We start from the raw sequence: 19285 nt of genomic DNA, 5'->3' as shown, positions 1-19285 counted from the left end.
GTGAACTATTCCTTCAAGAGAAGAATGAAGGTTGCAAAAACTATGGGATCAACTATAGGGTCAAATTTTTAAAAAATTATTTTAGAAATAGAAATGATTATGTGGGGGAAAGAGAGAGGAGATAATAAGGATGAGATTTGGACACTAGATTAAACGCGTCATAAGGATCCACACTATATAGTTGGTGTTTGTCAACCGCGAACAGAATCTCAAGAAATAAAAGAAGGGAGAGAAAAGGAAAGAGAGAAAAGGATGAGGAATGTAGTTTGTTTTATGTATGTTTTATGTACAAAATTATATAAATGAATTTTACAGTTATGTTAAAATAGATGCATCTAAGAGCTTAAATAGAGTAGGTGTGGCTTTTACAGTTCCTGAATTTAAAAAAAAAATATCAAGAGTATTACTAAGAAAAGAATGAAGGAAAGGTGGCAAAAATAAATAAATAAAAATGGGATAATAAAAAAAGGGCCGGTGGTTTTACAAAATTCAACAGAAATTGGAGAAACGAGAAGTGTAGGAAAAAGAACAGGAGAGAGGAGATAATAATATCTAGGATGAGATTTGGACGCACAAAATTAAATAGTACACTTTTTAAAATGGGTAAACATGGTACAGGACAATGTGAGTTTTGTGGACAAGAAGAGATAGTTGAACATGTTATATTACACTGCATGAAGTATTAAGGGAGAGGAGAGAACTTAGTAGGAATTTTGAAGATATAAAAGTTCAGTCCAAATCAGATGATAATCTTAAAAAATAACTCAGGAAATAATGTTTTACCCTTTTATTGCAATATCTTAAAACTTGTCATTTATGGGGGAGGGTTTAATAAAAGAAAGCATGTGGGGGTTAAGTCATAATGATCCACACTCCATACCAGTTGGTGGCGGAAACCATTTTGTTGTTTGTCAACCGCCATTAAATCGAAGCAGAAGAGTGCAAAGCTTCTGGCATCTGAAACAGGTGTTTATGATAGGATATAATAATTTAAGTTAAAAGGTAAAGGGAATAAAGTTAAATATAACCAAGTAGTGGAAGTAAAAGTAAGAGTAAGAGCAATGTGGTGGTTATTATTATTATTATTATTATTATGGTTTTAGTGTAAATAGTAGTATGAGTGTATTATGGTTATTATTATAACATGGGAGTAGGGGAGAGGTGTGTATGTAAGTATGTATGTGTGTGTATGAGAAGGGGTGGGAAAGAGGGAAGTGGGGGGAATGATTAGTCTGTAAACCTAACCTCTGGTCCACACTCCGGAGCTGAAGGTGGCGGTAATGCACCAAAACGCTGGATGCCAACCGCCGTAAAATTATTAGAAGAAGAAGAAGAAGAAAAACAAAGCTTCTGGCAGACGGGATGGACGCGTGGGTGGATATAGCAAACAGTTGAAACAGTAACGTTACAAGTCGAGCCTAAACGATATAAGCTGTGTTTTTTGCATCTGTTTCACACAGGTTTAAGATGTAACATGCAATTACAAAACGAGACGGGTTTGTTTTGTTGTTATGTTTGTAGTAACGTTGGTTTCGTTTTTACTGGAGCTAATGAGCTAACGTTAGTGGAACCATTGAATTAATCGAAATGTTAAAAAGTGGAGGGAAATATGTTTGGAAGCTTTGTCACACGATGTCTATTGTGTGTTTTTCTCTTGAATGGTAAGCCATTAATTTATGACTTGTCTTTATATGATTAACGTTAGCTAATGTTATGTTGTCGACAGGGCCGGCCTAAGCAGGATTTTATTTGGGGCCCCCTTGGTGCAAACAATATGACAAATTATCGTCAATCCTTGATTATTCGCACACTATACATTTAAAACCCATATTATCGATTTTATTCGCTGTAGCTGTGTTGCTTACATCGAAAAATATTTGTTTTAAGACAATTCTAAATATTATTCTGCAGAAACAACTTTCTATTGATCCCACTTTTTTATAGGACTACTTGCCACAAATCTAAACAATTACACACAAAATATTAATATGAGCTGGCAGAAACAAAAACAGCTGGAAGTAGCCAATAGCATACATTTTAAATATTTTTTAATATTATTCAGTCACAAGATGCTGCCAAATGTGACAATGAAGATAAATTTTTTTTAATTGGATATAAATGTTAACACTGATAAAAAAAAAATCGTATTGTATTTTGTAGTTCAAATAACTTAAATCTGTTTAAATTAAAATCAAATTTAATCGGGAAGCATTTTCTAGACATACTCGCATATCAATCAAATTACTAAATATGTACAAAAATTGTTCAGTTTTCAGAAATAATTCTAAATAAAGTGAATTTTTTTTTTGGTAGAACAAATTAATCTGCCAATGAGATAAGTAAAATAATCTTATTTAAAACCTAAAACAATATATATATTTTTTTATTTACCCTAATTGTCAGATTATTGAGCTTTTTTTTTTAATGAAAAATCCACATAATTTTGACCAAAAAATCTGTCCAGAAAATGTTCATTGGTTTAAGAATTTTTAGTTATTTGGACTAAAAACCACACAAAAACTAAAAGAAAGAAAATCATGTTTGCAGTGTATTTACCAATTGTATACATCAGAAGCTTATTTTTTTTATCACCAAGTTTATGAAAAAGAGTTTATGACTTAAAATAGCACATCTCTATCACAGCAGCAGAATCTCAAGTTACTGGAATATGCATTTAAGAAAATAAAACTGTCAAAATAGTAATTTATTGCATTCTGTAAACGTAAAACACTTATTACAACTTGACGAACTAATTTTATGTAAACATGGAAACATTTTATGCTTAGCCCTGGTTTATTTTTAATTAAAAAAAAAAAATTATTTCACACTATTTTTTCAACTGATCAGAATGCTCTGAGAGGTGAGCACAGACTCCTCTGAGCAGTGGAGAACATTAGTTATTTACTCATCTATTTAAGTTTTTTAATTCCCCTAATTTTTTTTGCCAAAATACCATCTACAAGACTTTGACAAGGTCTATAAGAGTCAAATAAACGCAAGGCCCTTCAAATTATATGTTCATGTCCTATTGATATCTTTATCTAATATATTTGGCGGAGTTAAAAAGTTTGAGCACATATAAGAAGTTGCACTGCCTGCGGGCACGCGCGAGCGATATAGCGAAGTGAAAGCGCGTCTGTATGAAAGAAACTAGTGGCCATCCGTATGATGGGTCATACACTGCAAAAAAAAAAGGCTTTTCTTATTTAGATTTTTTCTTGTTTCGAGTTAAAATATCTACAAATTCAGCTAAATAATCTGTTAATGGGGTAAATAAAATAATCTGATCACAAATCGAAAAACAAGATTATTTCGCTTACCCTATTGGCAGATTATTTTGCTTGAAAAACTCTTTATTTTGACAATATTTCTTAAAACAAGACAATATGTTTTGCTTGTCTAGAAAATGCTCCTTGATTTAAGAACTTTTAGATATTTCGACTAGAAACATGAAAAAATCTTAGTAAGAAAAGCGTTTTTTGCGGTTTACTGCTGTTTTAAATGGTAATATTTGCATAGCTTCCAGGACATCTGAATTTAACCATGTGATAGTGGGATTTGGGAGGTTTTGAAATGGTATAGAGGTAAAGTTGGTTTCATATTTGCACATTCGTTCAATAAGCAGTCTCTATATTGTTTACCATGTTACTTTGAATATTCGATCGGAATTAGCATGCAAGTATGACTTTAAAACAGCATTAACACTATCTAATTCACTGTGAACAATGTTGTACTTTGATAGTCATTGGCTGCTAATATGTTTAGCCTATTTAGAATTTGCAAAGAACACTTTTCTGAAATTATATTGATAAGGTAAATTTCTGAATATCCGGATATAAAACAAACTTTACCCAGTCAAGATTTAGATAAAAGCTAACTTCAGGAAGAAGGATAGATTTTAAAACTTAGCCAAAATTAAATGCAAAATTAGGGCTGCACAATGTATTGTTTCAGCATTGATATCATAATGTGTGTCTGTGATAGACAAATCATAGTGTATGCAATGTTGAGTTTGGTTTATAGTTGATCCTCAATTGAGAATATATGAGATTTGTAACAGAGTGAAACTTTGTCATTTACATGTGTTATAAAGGCTTTTCAAGAGAGTTAATAGCAGTCAGGCACAATAATGTCTACAACATTTACAACTTTACTGAATTATTAACACAATGAATGAAGACTATACAGCATCATTTTACACTTCATTATTCAATTTCTGTACCTAAATACTGTTTGATTCTTCTGGCAAACCATAAAGCACTGTTTATTTACAAATAAATACAAATGCTAAATACAGCCCTAATACAAATGCAGTATTTTTTATTAGTAGTTGTAATGTATCAGACTTGGTATTTGTGAATCCTAATATGGTGGGAAGTTATGTTACAGTCTTTCCCTCTGAGTTGAATCATATATACAAATAAAAACAAATGAGGAAAAAAAAATGTAAGGCTGGATTAGATTTTGTTTTTGTGTATAAACAAAGATATTTAAGTATGCAGGGGCGTATATACACAATATGATTGTTTGGTGTTTATTAAGTGAATATCATGCATGAGAGTAATGCAAGTTTGTCGGATTATTGGATGTATAAGCCAGTGATTATCTGCAGTTTGTTTGCATATTAAGAGTCCAGGGGTCCATTCTTTGTATGTGGATTACTCGGTTAGCTTGACGATTTTATCTGATCCAGGATCGTTTCGTTCTTCAAAACTGATCCGAGAGATGTTGTTCTGGTAGCTCAAACCTGCTTGGGAGCAGGCTTATTTCATATAAACAGGATTAGATTGACTCATTATAAGCAAAGGTAATATACTCAAAATATGTACTGAATGCTGATATTTTCTTACTGTAGTAAACTATAGATTATATACACTTTTTAAAATGGTTAGAAAAGTTATTATATAAGGTATATTAAATAACTAATAATATTTATGTTTATATTCATGTACATTTAGAAAGATTTGAAATAAAACATTCTTGTGTTGTTGTTTTTTTACGATGCAAAATTAATTTAAATTCCTTGTGCCAATTATGAAATTACTATAGGCCTAGGCTACTATAGTAAAGAAAATTTGATCTAAAATGTAAAACTAAATACATATCTAAATACTCTTGACAGATGAAAGTGTAAAGCCTGCAACCCACAACTAAGGTGGACCGTTATTGCGTATCATATTTAACAAACCGATTGCTATGAATTTTATATAATTTTTCTCGCATGGATAATTGAATATTAATCAGGTGTTGTGCCATCAGCCAATCTTTGCATTGCTGATCATGATTTCGAGGATCGATAGATCAGTCCTTCACAACACATGCAGCGATCTCAGATCAGTTTATGATGTCATTTTAATCTGAACTTGTTTGAAGAACCAAATTAGACAGATCAGTTATCAAGATTAAAACATCCAGGATCTGCCAAATAATCTAAGATCATTTAAGCCATTTACGAAGTATGGACCCCTGCTCACTGAAAGCTCTTTTAACCTGTAGAGAAAAAATGCAGCACTTTTTTGTTGAATATTTTTTGTCCAGATATCACAAAATCAATTTATTTTTCTCTTTTCAGGTCTGTCTTTTACCTCAGACCCGTTATTAGTGAAGGAAGGACAATCTGTCACTTTATGCTCTAATATTAATCTAGACCAAAATGATATTAAAATTATGTGGTATTTTGATGATGTGCGCATTGCTGACATCAATGCAGTTAATAACGGTAAAACCTGTTTAAATGATCAGTGTAAAACGAGATTTAGTGACAGACTGAAGCTGCATCAACAGACTGGATCTCTAATAATCACAAACACCAGAACCACAGACTCTGGAGATTATAAATTGATGATCACAGGAAACGACAACTACAGTGAAAAGATCTTCAGTGTTTCTGTCAGTGGTGAGTGTTATCTTTTAATTAATATTAAATGTAGTTAAATGTTTGAATCAAGTAAAAAGGAAAAAAAAAGAGAGAATGCTTTATCTCGTAACATGAGCAATGTTATCTGCCTAAAATTTGTTCACTACAAACTAGGGTTGGGCATCTAAGCTATAATGCCGATCCGATACGCATCTCAATACAAAGAATACGATCCGATATATTAGCGATACATTTGTGACATTATGATACAACACGATACGATTTACACCCATATCACAATACAATGCGATAATTCAGCACTAACTTATTAGATCAAGTTTATGAGATGATTTAAGAAAGGATGCTGTGCCATTGAAGGAGTTTGATTATTTATTAAGTAAAACCAAGACTTTTTTTACAAACTGGCTTTTCTCTCAGAGCCAGTGTCAGTTTACAGTAGAGGGCCATTTTAGAACCTATAGCACATATTATTTAAGTATTTTCAAGATAAACAGAATGTATAAGTGCAATATATGTTATAAATGTATATATTTGCACTTTTTCAACATAAATGTTTACCATTGCACAACAAGAATTGTGATTTAACTTTTCAACTATGAAAACAAGTTTTATAAAGATATATTGTGCCACTGAATATTCAAAACTTAAGGTGGTGAACTAGCAGTGTTATGCTGCTTTGAAACATCACTGTCACTGTAAACAACAGGCTAATAAAAATATAAATAAATAAAAATTAACAGGAGGAGGTGTTTAAAACCTTCGTTCTCCGTGACACTAGGCTGAATTTCTTTGCAGATGAACAAGGCAATAGCATTCGTTATTGGCGTAGAGCGAGCAGAACTGTTGCGCATGGAGAAAACTTTCACTGCTTTTCTCACCACTTTTGGAACTGGTAGCTACAGTTGAAGCAGAGCAGGAAGCCGGGGATGCAGGAACACTGGAAGATGCTTCCACAACAACACTGAGGCGCCGCTTCAAGTGAGATGTTCAAATTTGCACATTTTGCAAATTGCATCTGTCCTGTCAAGTCGTCCATCCTTTTTGCAGAATGCATAATGTTGCCATACTTTAGATTTAAAACTCAGTGAGGAATAAAATGTTTGTTTTGCTTCTCGCGCTTTCTGAGGCGCACCACTAGCTTCATCCGCACACCTGATACACTGAGTTGTAGTGTAGGTGTACACATCCGCAAGCTCGTTGCTAATGCATACTTTATGTAGCTCGATTAAATTATGCGCCAAAAACAGGTTGACAACACTTGTTAATAAATAAAAAATACATTCTATATTAAAAATATAAGTTGTATGTTGGAAAAACCAATGCATCTCGCAAAAATCTATGCATCTCGATTTGCTTCCAAAATTTCATTCATCCTCTGCTGCTCAACCGATGCACTCGCATGACCGCGTATCGATACATATCGGTTAATCTTCCCATCCCTACTACAAACACATTTCCAAGACATTTGTTATTAACATGAACAGTTCAGAAAATGATTTGCACTAGTCCTAAATAAACCCAGCCAAATTTTCAATGTATTTGCTTTTTAAATTATAAATAATAAATGAGTGTAATTTAAGTGTTGAATGTAATTGGTAAACAAAATTAGTTTAGTAAGTATCTTCAGATAAACATGAAGATACATGGGTATAAAATTATGTTATTGATAGTTGTAAATAAGTGTTGTTTATTTATGTTATATTATGAATTAAGACATACTGTTAACTGTTCATGAATTATTCTTTTCTTTAGGTGGGGCTGGTAATGGCTTAGATGAAGTGTTTGTGATGGAGGGGGATTCAGTCACTCTACTTGCTGATGTAAGAGCCGACCATGACAGAAGTGTGTGGTATTATAATGAGATTCGCCTCGCTAAGATCAATGGAGGTCAGAGTAGCATCTGTACAGATTATCAGTGTAAAAAGGGATTTGGTGACAGACTGAAGCTAGATAATCAGACCGCATCTCTGACCATCATGAACATCAGAGAAACAGACGCTGGACTTTATAAATTGATAAAACGCAACAGTGACAAAATCTTCAGTGTTGTTGTTTGTGGTGAGTCATTTAAAAGCAGTTTATATGTTTAAACTGTATTTTTTGAAACTTTTGATTGTGCATTATCATACTGTCAGTTCAGAATTCCAATGTTATATCTTCTTCAAAAGGATCCTAAAGCAGCTGTTTGTATGTTTCAGGTGTTCCTGGTACTCAGGATCAAATTAAGAAAAATCTAGTGAGGGATGGAGAATCCGTCACTATAAATCCTGGTGTGTTAAAAATACCAAATAACTGAACATGCATTTCTTATTAAGTGCCTAATGTATTTTCCTGACAGACTTTTGTTGTTGTTGTTGTTATTAGAGTGTTATTAATTCTTCCTCTTGAGAATTGGTGTTATTTAAAATGATTAACTTCCAAAGTGCTCAAAATGCAACAGAATGACAATTGTTCAAAAAGGCATAAATGCAACAAAAATGTATTAAAACATTAATTATGATTCTATTTAAGCATCTAATGGCATTAATTAGTGATGCACATTACAATCTTAATTTATAAACAAAAGATAAAATGGTCATAAATATGCACAAATTAGCTGTTTTTTTATTCAATTAAAACAAATAAACTGTTTTAACATTTGGTTTTCACATAAATCTATTTGAATGTCAAATATGTAGTCTACATGCATAGACAAGTAAATTAATGTGTACTCAAGTTTTAGATATGGGATTTCACAGGTGAATTTGGTCATTCCAATTTAAAGCCTGTGCTGCTAGTAAAGTACAGTTTATTAGCTGGTTCATCTGCCTCTTTGAAAATTATAGAAACCTATAATCAGTATTAGACGAAACTAACTCTACAACCCTAGTGTACAGTATGTAGACAACTATATCTGACTATTAAAAGTCCATATTCATTTCACTCACTGATATTTACAGATGGTTTAAAAGTGGAAAATGACATGGCAGCAGCAGCTATGTTGACTGACCTGAGTTTTGTTGCTGACATGGCATTAACTAAAAATAAATATGAATGCGATGAAGCTGGTACAACTGAGCTTCACCTTTAATTTCTTACACTTTGTACTATGAGATCATTAAGTCAGAAAAAGAAAGAATTATGTCTGATTCTGATTTCTGGCTGGTCGATCGGTGCATTAAACTTATTAGCTAGAAGTGTCTCTAAGATACACTTTCACTTTTCACATACACTTTACAATTAAATTTTATTATTTTTTTTTTGTAAATTATAAATTATTAACTTGCTGCATATTTTTTCATACATACAAAAAAATGCACTTCAAATTCTACTACATTACAAAAAGCTGTGAATATTAATGAAATTTCAGTATACCTGAGAAGATTGTCTTTCTTAATGTTACAGACAGGTCTTCAGCTGCTGTTGCTCGTATACATTTTGTTGGTGCTGCTGCTGCTGCTGTCCTGCTGCTTGTGGCTGTTGTGATCATCATTGTCAAATGGAGGAAGACGCGGCCATATTCGGTAAAATAAACTGAATTGCTACATGATACTACTAAAAGCAGGGACTATGGATCTAGTTTTGTGTGATAGTCTATAAATACATATAATTAAATATAAATGTAAAATTTAAATAATTGTAATATAAATTTAACTTTAAAGCTGTATATATTGGCAGTGTTAGGATTAATGTGTGAAGGTAATGTGAAATACTTACTGCTTTTTAAGGACTGTAACTGTTAAAGTAACACACTTTTCTATTTTCAGGAAAATAAGAGTAAAGCCATATATTGTCAGCACTTTTCGCAATGCTGTACAACAGTCCTTTATGGCTAAGCTTGAACATCAATAATTTTTTAATCATCAATAAAGCATGTCATCACTAAAACATATAAATACAATCCATACTCTTATATAGTGGATAAAAATTGATTTAAAGAGTTGGTATTTTTATTAGTATTTAAAAAATATGTAGAATTGGTAAATTCAAAAGAAAATGTTTTTTTCAATAGCCACATTTCCACTTTCAGGCCAGTGCCAGCCAGGGCTTTTATCGGGCTGGGCCGGGCTAATCGCCTGTGAGGTTGAGCAGTGAGGCCGGAGTCATGTCGCGTTTCTACTGTCGGGCTAGTAGCTCGCAGTGTGTCACGCAAACCCTGCCCCCAGAACATCCCCCGAATGTCACGCAACCAGCCCACTTCAGCAGGAATCAGGCAGATAAAGCACATCATCTTGAAACCATTCAAATGAAGCTGTTAGCAGACCACTGTAATCCAGAAACATGGGTCCACTCGCCAGTGGTGCTCTCATCACAGGAAAATGGAAACAAAATTTCATTGTGACACATTTATAAATGCTGCATTACAGCAAACGCTGACGACCCATGTCTCCAAACTGTTTTAATTACGGTTGTTAACACAAGGTTGTGTCTCTCTGCCGTCTGAACACAGTAACGGGTAAAAAGAGTCTTCGAAGCTATCATGCATATTAATGAAGTGGCACCTCATTCACAATAGAGCACGCTGATTAATTTAAACCAAGTCTTTTTCATGAAATAAGGATAAACTCAAAAGACGTCACGTTGTACTGACCGGTACAGACATTCAGTCTCCACGCTGGAATTTACACAATGATCTCCTTGCCGTGATGTAGCTTGAAATTTTATTTTTAAACCGGAAGAATTTGTTCGAAATAACACAAAAATAGCAACCAATTTTTACTTTTTAGTGAGATATGTGTGTCCTAATAGTGTTTTTAGCAGCGTGGGACACACAAATGACTGTCAACATCTTAAAACATGTGTTTTTGTGTTTCATGACCCTTTAAAATCTGAGATAGAATTTGAGCTTGAAATGAATGGTTTAGTTAAAATAACACCGAGATATTCACTCTGCTTTTCTTTAAAATCACTAATCCATTTTTTTTTGTTACTATGGAAGTGAATAAGCAGTCATATTTGCTTGTTTTTTACCTTCTGTGAATCTGTTTTCTTACAGGGAGCCATCTCTGCTGTGGAAAGTGAGAGTTCATGACAGTCACTGACAGTGTAATCAAGAACAAGGTCCAATCACAATTCTACCCCTCATGGTTCGTTTACACCAGATGGTGATGATGAAGCATCTAGAATAAGTGATTTACTTGTTAAGTCAATGCAAAGACTTGATTAGACATCCTTTGGTGAGTTTCGAGAGATTAAAGCAATTCGAGCACATGATATAAAGTGAATTAAGCTTAACCAAGTGGGTGCTGCACACTGGTGGTGGTGTGGAGAGACCCCTCTCCTGATTGTGAAGCGCTTTTGGTGTTTGGCCATACACAATAAATGCGCTATATAAATTCAAATTATTAAAAAAATCTAAACTTTTGTGGACATATACATATGCAATAACCAATAAGGAGCTTGCTCTAGTAGGGGTGTGATATTGATTTGCACCTGTAGTTGGTGTCATGAAGGGAAATCTTCCTGCTGACATGGGACAACAGCTCATCAAACTGGGACCGGCTGAGTCGGAAGTACAGCTTAAAGCATACGTCAGCCAGGCACATCTTCTGGAGGAGTTGGATCCAGACAGAGCACTAAACAAATGTATGCCATTTTCAGCCTTCCTAAAGCACATAAAGTACAGCTACTCTCTCAAAAAAATTCATCTCAGTCATTTAGTAATGAAACTGGAGTCTCCAGGCAGACAGAAGCCCCTACCGTGACGCTAATCACAATCTAGTGTGAGGTGAATTTGACACATGAATGTAGCAAGTGCAAAATAGCGCACTCTATTTGCGTAAGCCGCATCTAGTGAGAGCGCCCCATTAGCATTTCTACTTCTCCCTCAGATTGCTCACTCACATGAAGGGGTAGGGGTCTCCCAATTCTTTTTTGCTTGAAGGGTTACGGTTAAGGCCATATAGCCCTAAGATTTTTCAGAACCACACTACAAACGAAGGCATATGAGACATTTCTATGAATACACCTGCAAACATGACACACAAATGTTGAAAAAAGGCATTAATAAGGTTTTTTAAAATAAACATATATCTCCTTTCTTACATTCATACCAGCATTAATGTGTCCCAGTCATTATCTTAGAAGAAACATTTAAAAAATAATAAATAAAGCTAAGCTCTGTAAACAATAGTGGCTTTTACTAAAATAGACACACAAATGAACACACTGCTAGCAATGAAACAAATAATGCATGATGTTTTTAGTATATTTATAGTTATTAAACTATTGCAGTTACAAGTTAGTAGGACATCTCTGTTTGCATTACTGGTTTGACATCTACCATTGTATCCTATTTATCCATTTACAACCTATTGAGAGTTATAATTTACCATAAGTTAATTATGACCAGAGATTCGTTTTTTGCCAATGTGGCTCATACTTCAACACACGAGCCCTCCACAAATATGCAGTTGTGAATTTGAAAACTGCTGTTTTACTCTAAATAATAATCTGGGTGCTTTATGGAAGTCTGCCCTTCATATTCATGTATAGCTTAATGTTTAAATTTTGTTTATAAGGGAAATGTTGATTCAGAAGCAATGAATGCAGATTCAGATTCTTCATTTAGAATGCAGATGCACTGCCTGAATATTGAATGCTGTTAGTTGCTAGTATTGTCACTCTGCTGCTATACGTAAAAAAATGTGCCTTAAACACTAATCTCTGAGCGTGTTTTCATTACTTTTTTTATTTTTTAGTTTACATTCAATCTCATGGAGAAGCACAAATGTTACCCTGGAGCACATGACTAGTTTGAACATGCAAGGATATATTGATTCTAGCAATAACCAAAAATACATTGTACATTATTTTATAAAAAAAAAAAAAAGTAAAGTCCATGAAGCTATATTGTTAATTTTCTACTTTTAAATATATTATAATTTTTTGATAAATATTTTCAAACTGTTGTAGCTCTGCCAAATATCCCACCCTATCAAACCATCAATCAAGCCAAAAATGCTTCTAGATGATACATAAATCTGATATGATTAATGTACGCTTGTGGTCACTACAAAGACCATGGTCACAAATACTGTACATCTAAGATGAAAATTGGCAGAATCTATGGAAAATAAAGCAGTTTTTGTGTTTTAAATACAGAATAATTCAGCATACGTTTATGTATATGCACTCAATTGTATTGTCATTTGTGTTCCTCAGTCTTTTCGTTTGTTTTTGTGACTGCCAATTGTGCCAATCGATTTAATATGTAAATTAACGAATATAAGTGCTTCTATTTAAATAAAAGTGCCTGTGCAATTGTAAACTTATGTATGTCGTTCTTATTATTTAGGAATTCTCCACTGATGAACACACAAACACACACACACATCCAACGCAGAATGGAAAAACCTTGCTGTTCTCCATTCTCAAAAAGAAATGTTTGCAACTGAAGAAAATCAGAGATAGTATGCTTGATAATTAATTCTTTTAATGATACTGCAAACTTTTATTAATACATTTTGTTATCATATTGATTCACAGTGTTGGGGTAACTTGCCCCAACACTGCTGATCCCTGACTGCTGCCACCAGCATTGTGATCTCATTTATTTTTATATTCCTCTACAACGTTGAAGTGAATACTGATGCATCCCAATACTATTTTGTATATTTCTATATTATATTCTTCTATATTTAACATTTTAAATTAGTATTTTATAGTTACACTGGTGGTCTGCTATATATAAATTAAAAGTTCCACACTCTTAATGGCATATTAAAAGAGAACATTCTTTTATGGTTTCTATTTTTTTCTGTTTGGTTATTATTGGGGATATTAACTAAATTAGAATGTTGTGGAAGTGTTCTATTTAACAAAAAACTAATGTTCTTAACCAATTCTTGCTCCCTTACAGTTTTATAGTTCTTATTACATCAATCAAGCTGACTTTAAAAAAATATGTTTCACTTTCTATAACGTGTTTTAGGTTGATAAATCAGACTAACTGACTAAATAAGTTAACGAAAACATTTCAGTCGACTTTTTGTCTTTTTTTTCATAGGAGAATGTTACATGCAGGTTTTTTTGTAATGAAGAGAACCTTTCAGGCAATGTTCTAATAATCTGTAAAGAATGTTCAAAATTAATGTCTAGAAAAAATTCCTGGCTAACCAAAAGTGAACATTTTGGGGACAAAAAAGACATTCAGTACTAGAAATGGATTTAATTATAACAAATAAATGCAGGTAAAACGCATTGCAAATGCACAAGATGGTAGTAAAAGTGGGAGAGGTTTAGGTAAAAGGGTTTTAATTAATAACATTTAATTATAACAATATTATTTATTTAATGTAATACATGTTACAGTTGATAAAAACATGTTTGGTAAGTATTTTTGAATGCATTATTAGGCAATTTTTGACAAGATGATTGAAAAGGTAGAGTGTTTTTTGTCTCTAATTGATAAAGTTTTATATATATATATATATATATATATATATATATATATATATATATATATATATATATATATATATATATATGTAGTGTGTGTGTGTGTATATGTATATATATATATATATATATATATATATATATATATATATATATATATGTGTGTGTGTGTGTATATGTATATATTTGTGTGTGTGTGTATGTGTATATATGTGTGTGTGTGTGTATGTATATATATATATCTCGCAGGAGGTTCCATTCCTGGGCTCTTGTACTTACAAAAAGATTTACGTTCGAATATCTTCACACGGTAACAGGTGCGTACATTATGCAATCCTCCTCTTTACTTTTCTGTTTTGAAAAAAAAAAAAATCCATAATACAGCGTTTGTCAATATCACATGTTAAAAACACGTGAAACACAGAAAATGTATTTTTATTTTAAAAAAATTATACAACATAAAAATATTCCAAAACCACACGTTTCATGTGTGATTGAAACATGGAGCTCATGTGACACTTGAAAATGGCAGTATTCTCATTTATTCATTCATTCATTTTCTTTTCGGCTTGGTCCCTTTATTAATCCGGGGTGGCCACAGTGGAGTAAACCACCTTTATAGTATTCTATTATCACATTAATCAAAACATCTCAAATCAAATATAAATGCTAGTTTTAAACTTAGCTTAAGGTAGATCTATACTCAAATGTATCTGATGTGCTGCTGAAGTGATACAAAAACACAATAAAGATTCATATAAAATCAACGTACCTCTTTGTTGAACACAGGCTCACTGTATATGATCTGCTCTGACTGAATCTCAGCTGTTTGAACAGGAGTCGATTGTCTTAAGATGTGATTCTTCAGTATATACACATTAGTATCAAATCAAATGACATTTACAGCTTTATGTTTTCCCCATATAAAAAGTTATTAACAGAGTATTATCATGTTTGTCTTTACGCTAAAGTACATTCAACAAAAGTCATTTGCATTAATTGTATTTCATGAAATTATTCAGCTTAATGAGTTATTATACCCCAAACTAAATTATATTCAGTTATGATTAGGCATCTACAAACACTGTATATACATTTATATGCATCAAAACAACAAATTACTATACGATAGATACTATAAATGTATAAGAATTTAACGTCTTCACACCTTCTTGATCAGTTTTTCTGTGTTTCCTGTAGATCAAGATCACAACTAAAGATCCAATCAGCAGAGATCCAGCAGAAATCAACAGAGGTACAAATACAGGAGAACCTGAAGCAGACATTAGTAAGACAGTCATTAGTAAGTGTGAATTTATACTCGTACTGTGTATATTAATGCTGTCGTACCTGGACATGGCTGACAAAGTGTGTTAATGTCCAGATGTGTGGTCTGGTTGCTGATGGTGTTGTTGATCACACAGCTGTAGGTGTTGTTATCCTGATATTCCACCTCCAGAGGTAGAGAGAGACTGATGCTGAGATCAGACACACTGATGCTGGACAATACACTGTTTCCTTTGTACCAGGAGAGACTCACAGCACTCACATTCACCACTGAACACAACACTGAACAATTATACTGGGATGAGGAACACTGAGAAGAGTTGAGGACAGGAGCAGGCAGATGAGCTGAAACATTAGAGAACATAAGATAGATGTTAACAAATCTAATACAATTCCTATTATGGATCCGTATTTGAATGCGTGTTAGAGTGTGTTTACTCTACACTTTTTGTGACCCTATGCTGGATCTTATGTTGCACCTGTTCATTTTTGGCAAAATGGAAACATGTTCTAGATTGATTTTTTTTTTTTAATGCCAGAAACTCATTCGAATATACTGTAAAGATCATTTTCTATGAAAATTTTTAGTAAATCTACTTTAAATAAATCTAAAATTAACTTTTTATTAGTATTATGCATTTTCTAGTCAACTTTTAAAGGTTATTTTCATAGCATTTAGATTTTTTAATCTTCAGATTACACATTTTTAAGTTGTTGCATCTACTTTTTTACATTTGTATTTAATATTTTTCCGTAACATAAATTTGGCTGTACTAGTTTTTTGGTCTGTTATTGTAAGTTATTTTGTTACATAAACTCTTCAGTGCTGACTAATCGAATGTACAGTTGAAGTAAGAGTTATTAGCCCCCACTTTTTTTTTTATTTATATTTCACAGAGTATGTTTAACTGAGCAAGGAAATTTTCACAGCATGTCTGATAATATGTTTTACTTCTGGAGAAAGTCTTATTTGTTTTATTTCAGCTAGAACAAAAGCAGTTTTAAATTTTTTAAAAGCCATTTTAAATGCAATATTATTAGCCCCTTTTAAGCTATATATTTTTCAACTGTCTAAAGAACAAACCATCATTATACAATAACTTGCCTAATTACCCTAACCTGCCTATCTAATTAACCTAGTTAAGGCTTTTAAATGTCACTTTAAGCTGTATTTGGCTAATAAAGTGGGTTGGGCGCCAGGGGTTAAAAAACCCCACTACAGTTTCTCAAATAATTCAATGAAATTAAAAATTAAGCTTCAATAAATGCATGATTAAATCAAGCAAACCAAAATCAAATTTTTAATCAAACAAACAAATCAATAAATTAATAAAGGAAAAAACAAAAACAACAAAGCAAACAAGCTTTAACTTCAACACATTTTAGTTAAACTCATCATAAACCAAACAAACGTAAATTTCCAGGCCCAGGCACAATACTTATTAATTACAAAACAATCAACAGGTGATACATTAATCAACCATAAAGATACAAATCAAGCAAACCAATTCTGAATATACAAAAATCAATATAAATCAAATTTACCCACAAACAAATAATAATAATATTTTGGGGCCAAACTCATCACACATTAACAAACTTGTATTACCCAATTATACACTTTTTTTTTTACACTGAAACATATCTAGTCTAATATTATTTACTGGCAAAGATAAAATAAATCAGTTATTGGAAATGAGTTATTAAAAACTATTATGTTTAGAAATATGTTAAAACATTTGACACTTGTCATGGTTTTGTGGTTCAGTTTCAAATTTAGTGCAATTTAATAAAATAATTGTACATTAATTGTACTGCCATCCATACCCTGGTAAATACAAAATAAACAGATCCAGACTGCTTAAATGATAAATAATACCAACTCGGGTACAATTGTAATGAAAGACAGTGCTTAGCATAATTGAGTACAGCCCATTAAATATATATATATATATATATATATATATATATATATATATATATATATATATATATATATATATATATATATATATATATATATAATTATTATTATTCATTTCTCTGTCAATAAACAGTGAATTTAAACAAAACAGATTTATTAAGTAGATATATTTATGGCAATAATATTTTAGTCACCAAACATATTTAGAAATTGAAAGATAATATGTTCAAATTCATGCAAAATCAATCAAAAATATATATATATATATATAAACTTAAACTAAATTATTTGCTTCTTGATTTTTCCTCTTTTTTTATTTGTATTTCATATTTTTCTATAATATAAATTTGGCTGTACTAGTTTTTGGACCGTTATTGTAAGTTACTTTGTTATACAAGCTCCAGATTTGGCTTCAGTACTGATTAATCTAATGTATATGCACAAATATAAAATTTAATAGCTTCCTATTAAAAATATGAATTCAAAAGATAGATCTGTGAGGTGTGTACTTGTATGTGCTGAGCACTGTATGCATGCAATTTAAACTCTTACTCAAATTTCAATACCTAAGTAATTTATAAAATCAGAATGATGGGAACAATGATCATTACTCACCATAGACAGAAATGCTGAATGTTTTTGTTGTCAGTAAAGCTCCAAGTATCTGTATTTCATAGTGTCCAGAATGTTCAGATCTGATGTTCATGATGGTTAGAGATCCAGTTTGATTATCCAGTTTTAGTCTGTCTCTGAATCTCCCATCCAGAGCATCATGTTTAATAGAGACCATTCCATCAGCTCCACTCATTTCAGCAATTAAAGACTTATTAGCTCCAAATTTCCAGAGAATGTCATCTTGATCATCTTCTTGTGTCTTCGTAACTTCAGAGTTTAGAGTGACTGAATCTCCCTCTGTCACAGACTTCACTTCATCACCAAACACACCTGCAAAACATTAAAGATAGATTTTAAACATTAATTATCACGATAGTGTAGAAAATAATGAGTAACACTAGCAGAGACACAAACACGTGAGCTTACTACTCTGGAACTGAAATAAATTACAATAAACAACAAAAGTATTTATAACTTACCGATTATACGGCACCAGCACAAACAGAACAAAACAAACACGCGAAACATTTTCAGATGTTCAGTGAAAAGTCGGATGTTATTCTGCACGACTGTTCACTAGTCAAAGTTAATCTCACATGATCTCTATCCTCCCCCTGACTGAGCTCAACCTTTATACACACATATACATACACACAATACTGCATACACTTAACATGTATATATATATATATATATATATATATATATATATATATATATATATATATATATATATATATATTAACCCATAACACAGGGTTAAACATCTATAACCTGAATATTTTAGTAAAAATGCACACTATAATTTAAAACATTGACCCAATGTTGGATGTTTCTACATTTGACCCACCCTTGGGCTTATACAACCCTGCATTTTAGACTTTCATTGTCTTTATATTATATTAATGATATTTTCTATTGCCCAACCTCAACCCCTAAATATAAACATTAGAGAAATCTGCATAACAGTAGATAAAGATACAGTAGAAGCATGTTTGGACCAATATCTAAGCCTTTTTAACTAAGCCTATTTGTCACTTGGCTGAGTTAACAATTAACATTGATTTAATTTTTAAATTTTATATATATATATATATATATATATATATATATATATATATATATATATATATATATATATATATATATATATATATATATATATATAATATATAATTATATATATAATAATATATAATATA

At 31.9% G+C, this 19285-nt stretch overlaps 2 protein-coding genes across 4 annotated transcripts in view; one reads left to right on the top strand and one right to left on the bottom strand.

Moving 5' to 3' along the window:
- The window catches only part of si:dkey-19a16.7, a 32643-nt gene extending 19516 nt beyond the window's left edge, over nucleotides 1–13127 (top strand). For 2 of the 3 annotated variants that reach the window (XM_087303728.1, XM_087303729.1), the window contains exons 4-8: nucleotides 5573–5896; nucleotides 7631–7936; nucleotides 8077–8148; nucleotides 9263–9381; nucleotides 10854–13127. In XM_087303728.1, the coding sequence (XP_087159854.1) occupies nucleotides 5668–5896; nucleotides 7631–7936; nucleotides 8077–8148; nucleotides 9263–9381; nucleotides 10854–10889 (762 nt within the window). In that variant the 5' untranslated portion in view covers nucleotides 5573–5667 and the 3' untranslated portion in view covers nucleotides 10890–13127. Of the gene's footprint in view, nucleotides 1–1343; nucleotides 1662–5572; nucleotides 5897–7630; nucleotides 7937–8076; nucleotides 8149–9262; nucleotides 9382–10853 lie in introns of those variants that run through there. The other variant, XM_087303727.1, reaches the window with a different exon arrangement.
- A 1519-nt stretch (nucleotides 13128–14646) lies between these two features.
- Nucleotides 14647–18742, bottom strand: LOC141380154 (uncharacterized). Its single transcript, XM_087303823.1, has 4 exons — nucleotides 18563–18742; nucleotides 18084–18413; nucleotides 15608–15889; nucleotides 14647–15530 (listed from the first exon to the last, which is right to left on the bottom strand). The coding sequence occupies exons 1-4, from the start codon at nucleotides 18609–18611 to the stop codon at nucleotides 15379–15381; spliced, it is 813 nt and encodes a 270-aa protein (XP_087159949.1). The 5' UTR covers nucleotides 18612–18742; the 3' UTR covers nucleotides 14647–15378.
- Between the last annotated feature and the right edge of the window lie 543 nt (nucleotides 18743–19285).

Source organism: Danio rerio, chromosome 22, assembly GCF_052040795.2.
Source record: "Danio rerio strain M-AB ecotype USA chromosome 22, GRCz13ab, whole genome shotgun sequence".
In the NCBI taxonomy this organism is placed as follows: Eukaryota; Metazoa; Chordata; class Actinopteri; order Cypriniformes; family Danionidae; genus Danio; species Danio rerio.
Note: the sequence above shows the minus strand (reverse complement) of the source record. Positions and strands in the feature narration are given on the sequence as shown.

Bases quoted from the DNA above. Each gene is read 5' to 3' on its own strand.
- LOC141380154 (XM_087303823.1), bottom strand. From the start codon at position 18,611: ATGTTTCGCGTGTTTGTTTTGTTCTGTTTGTGCTGGTGCCGTATAATC. The intron at 18,414-18,562 runs GTAAGTTATAAA...AATGTTTTGCAG, and splicing joins GTGCTGGTGCCGTATAATCG to GTGTGTTTGGTGATGAAGTG. The intron at 15,531-15,607 runs GTACGACAGCAT...TGTCTGCTTCAG, and splicing joins ACTTTGTCAGCCATGTCCAG to GTTCTCCTGTATTTGTACCT.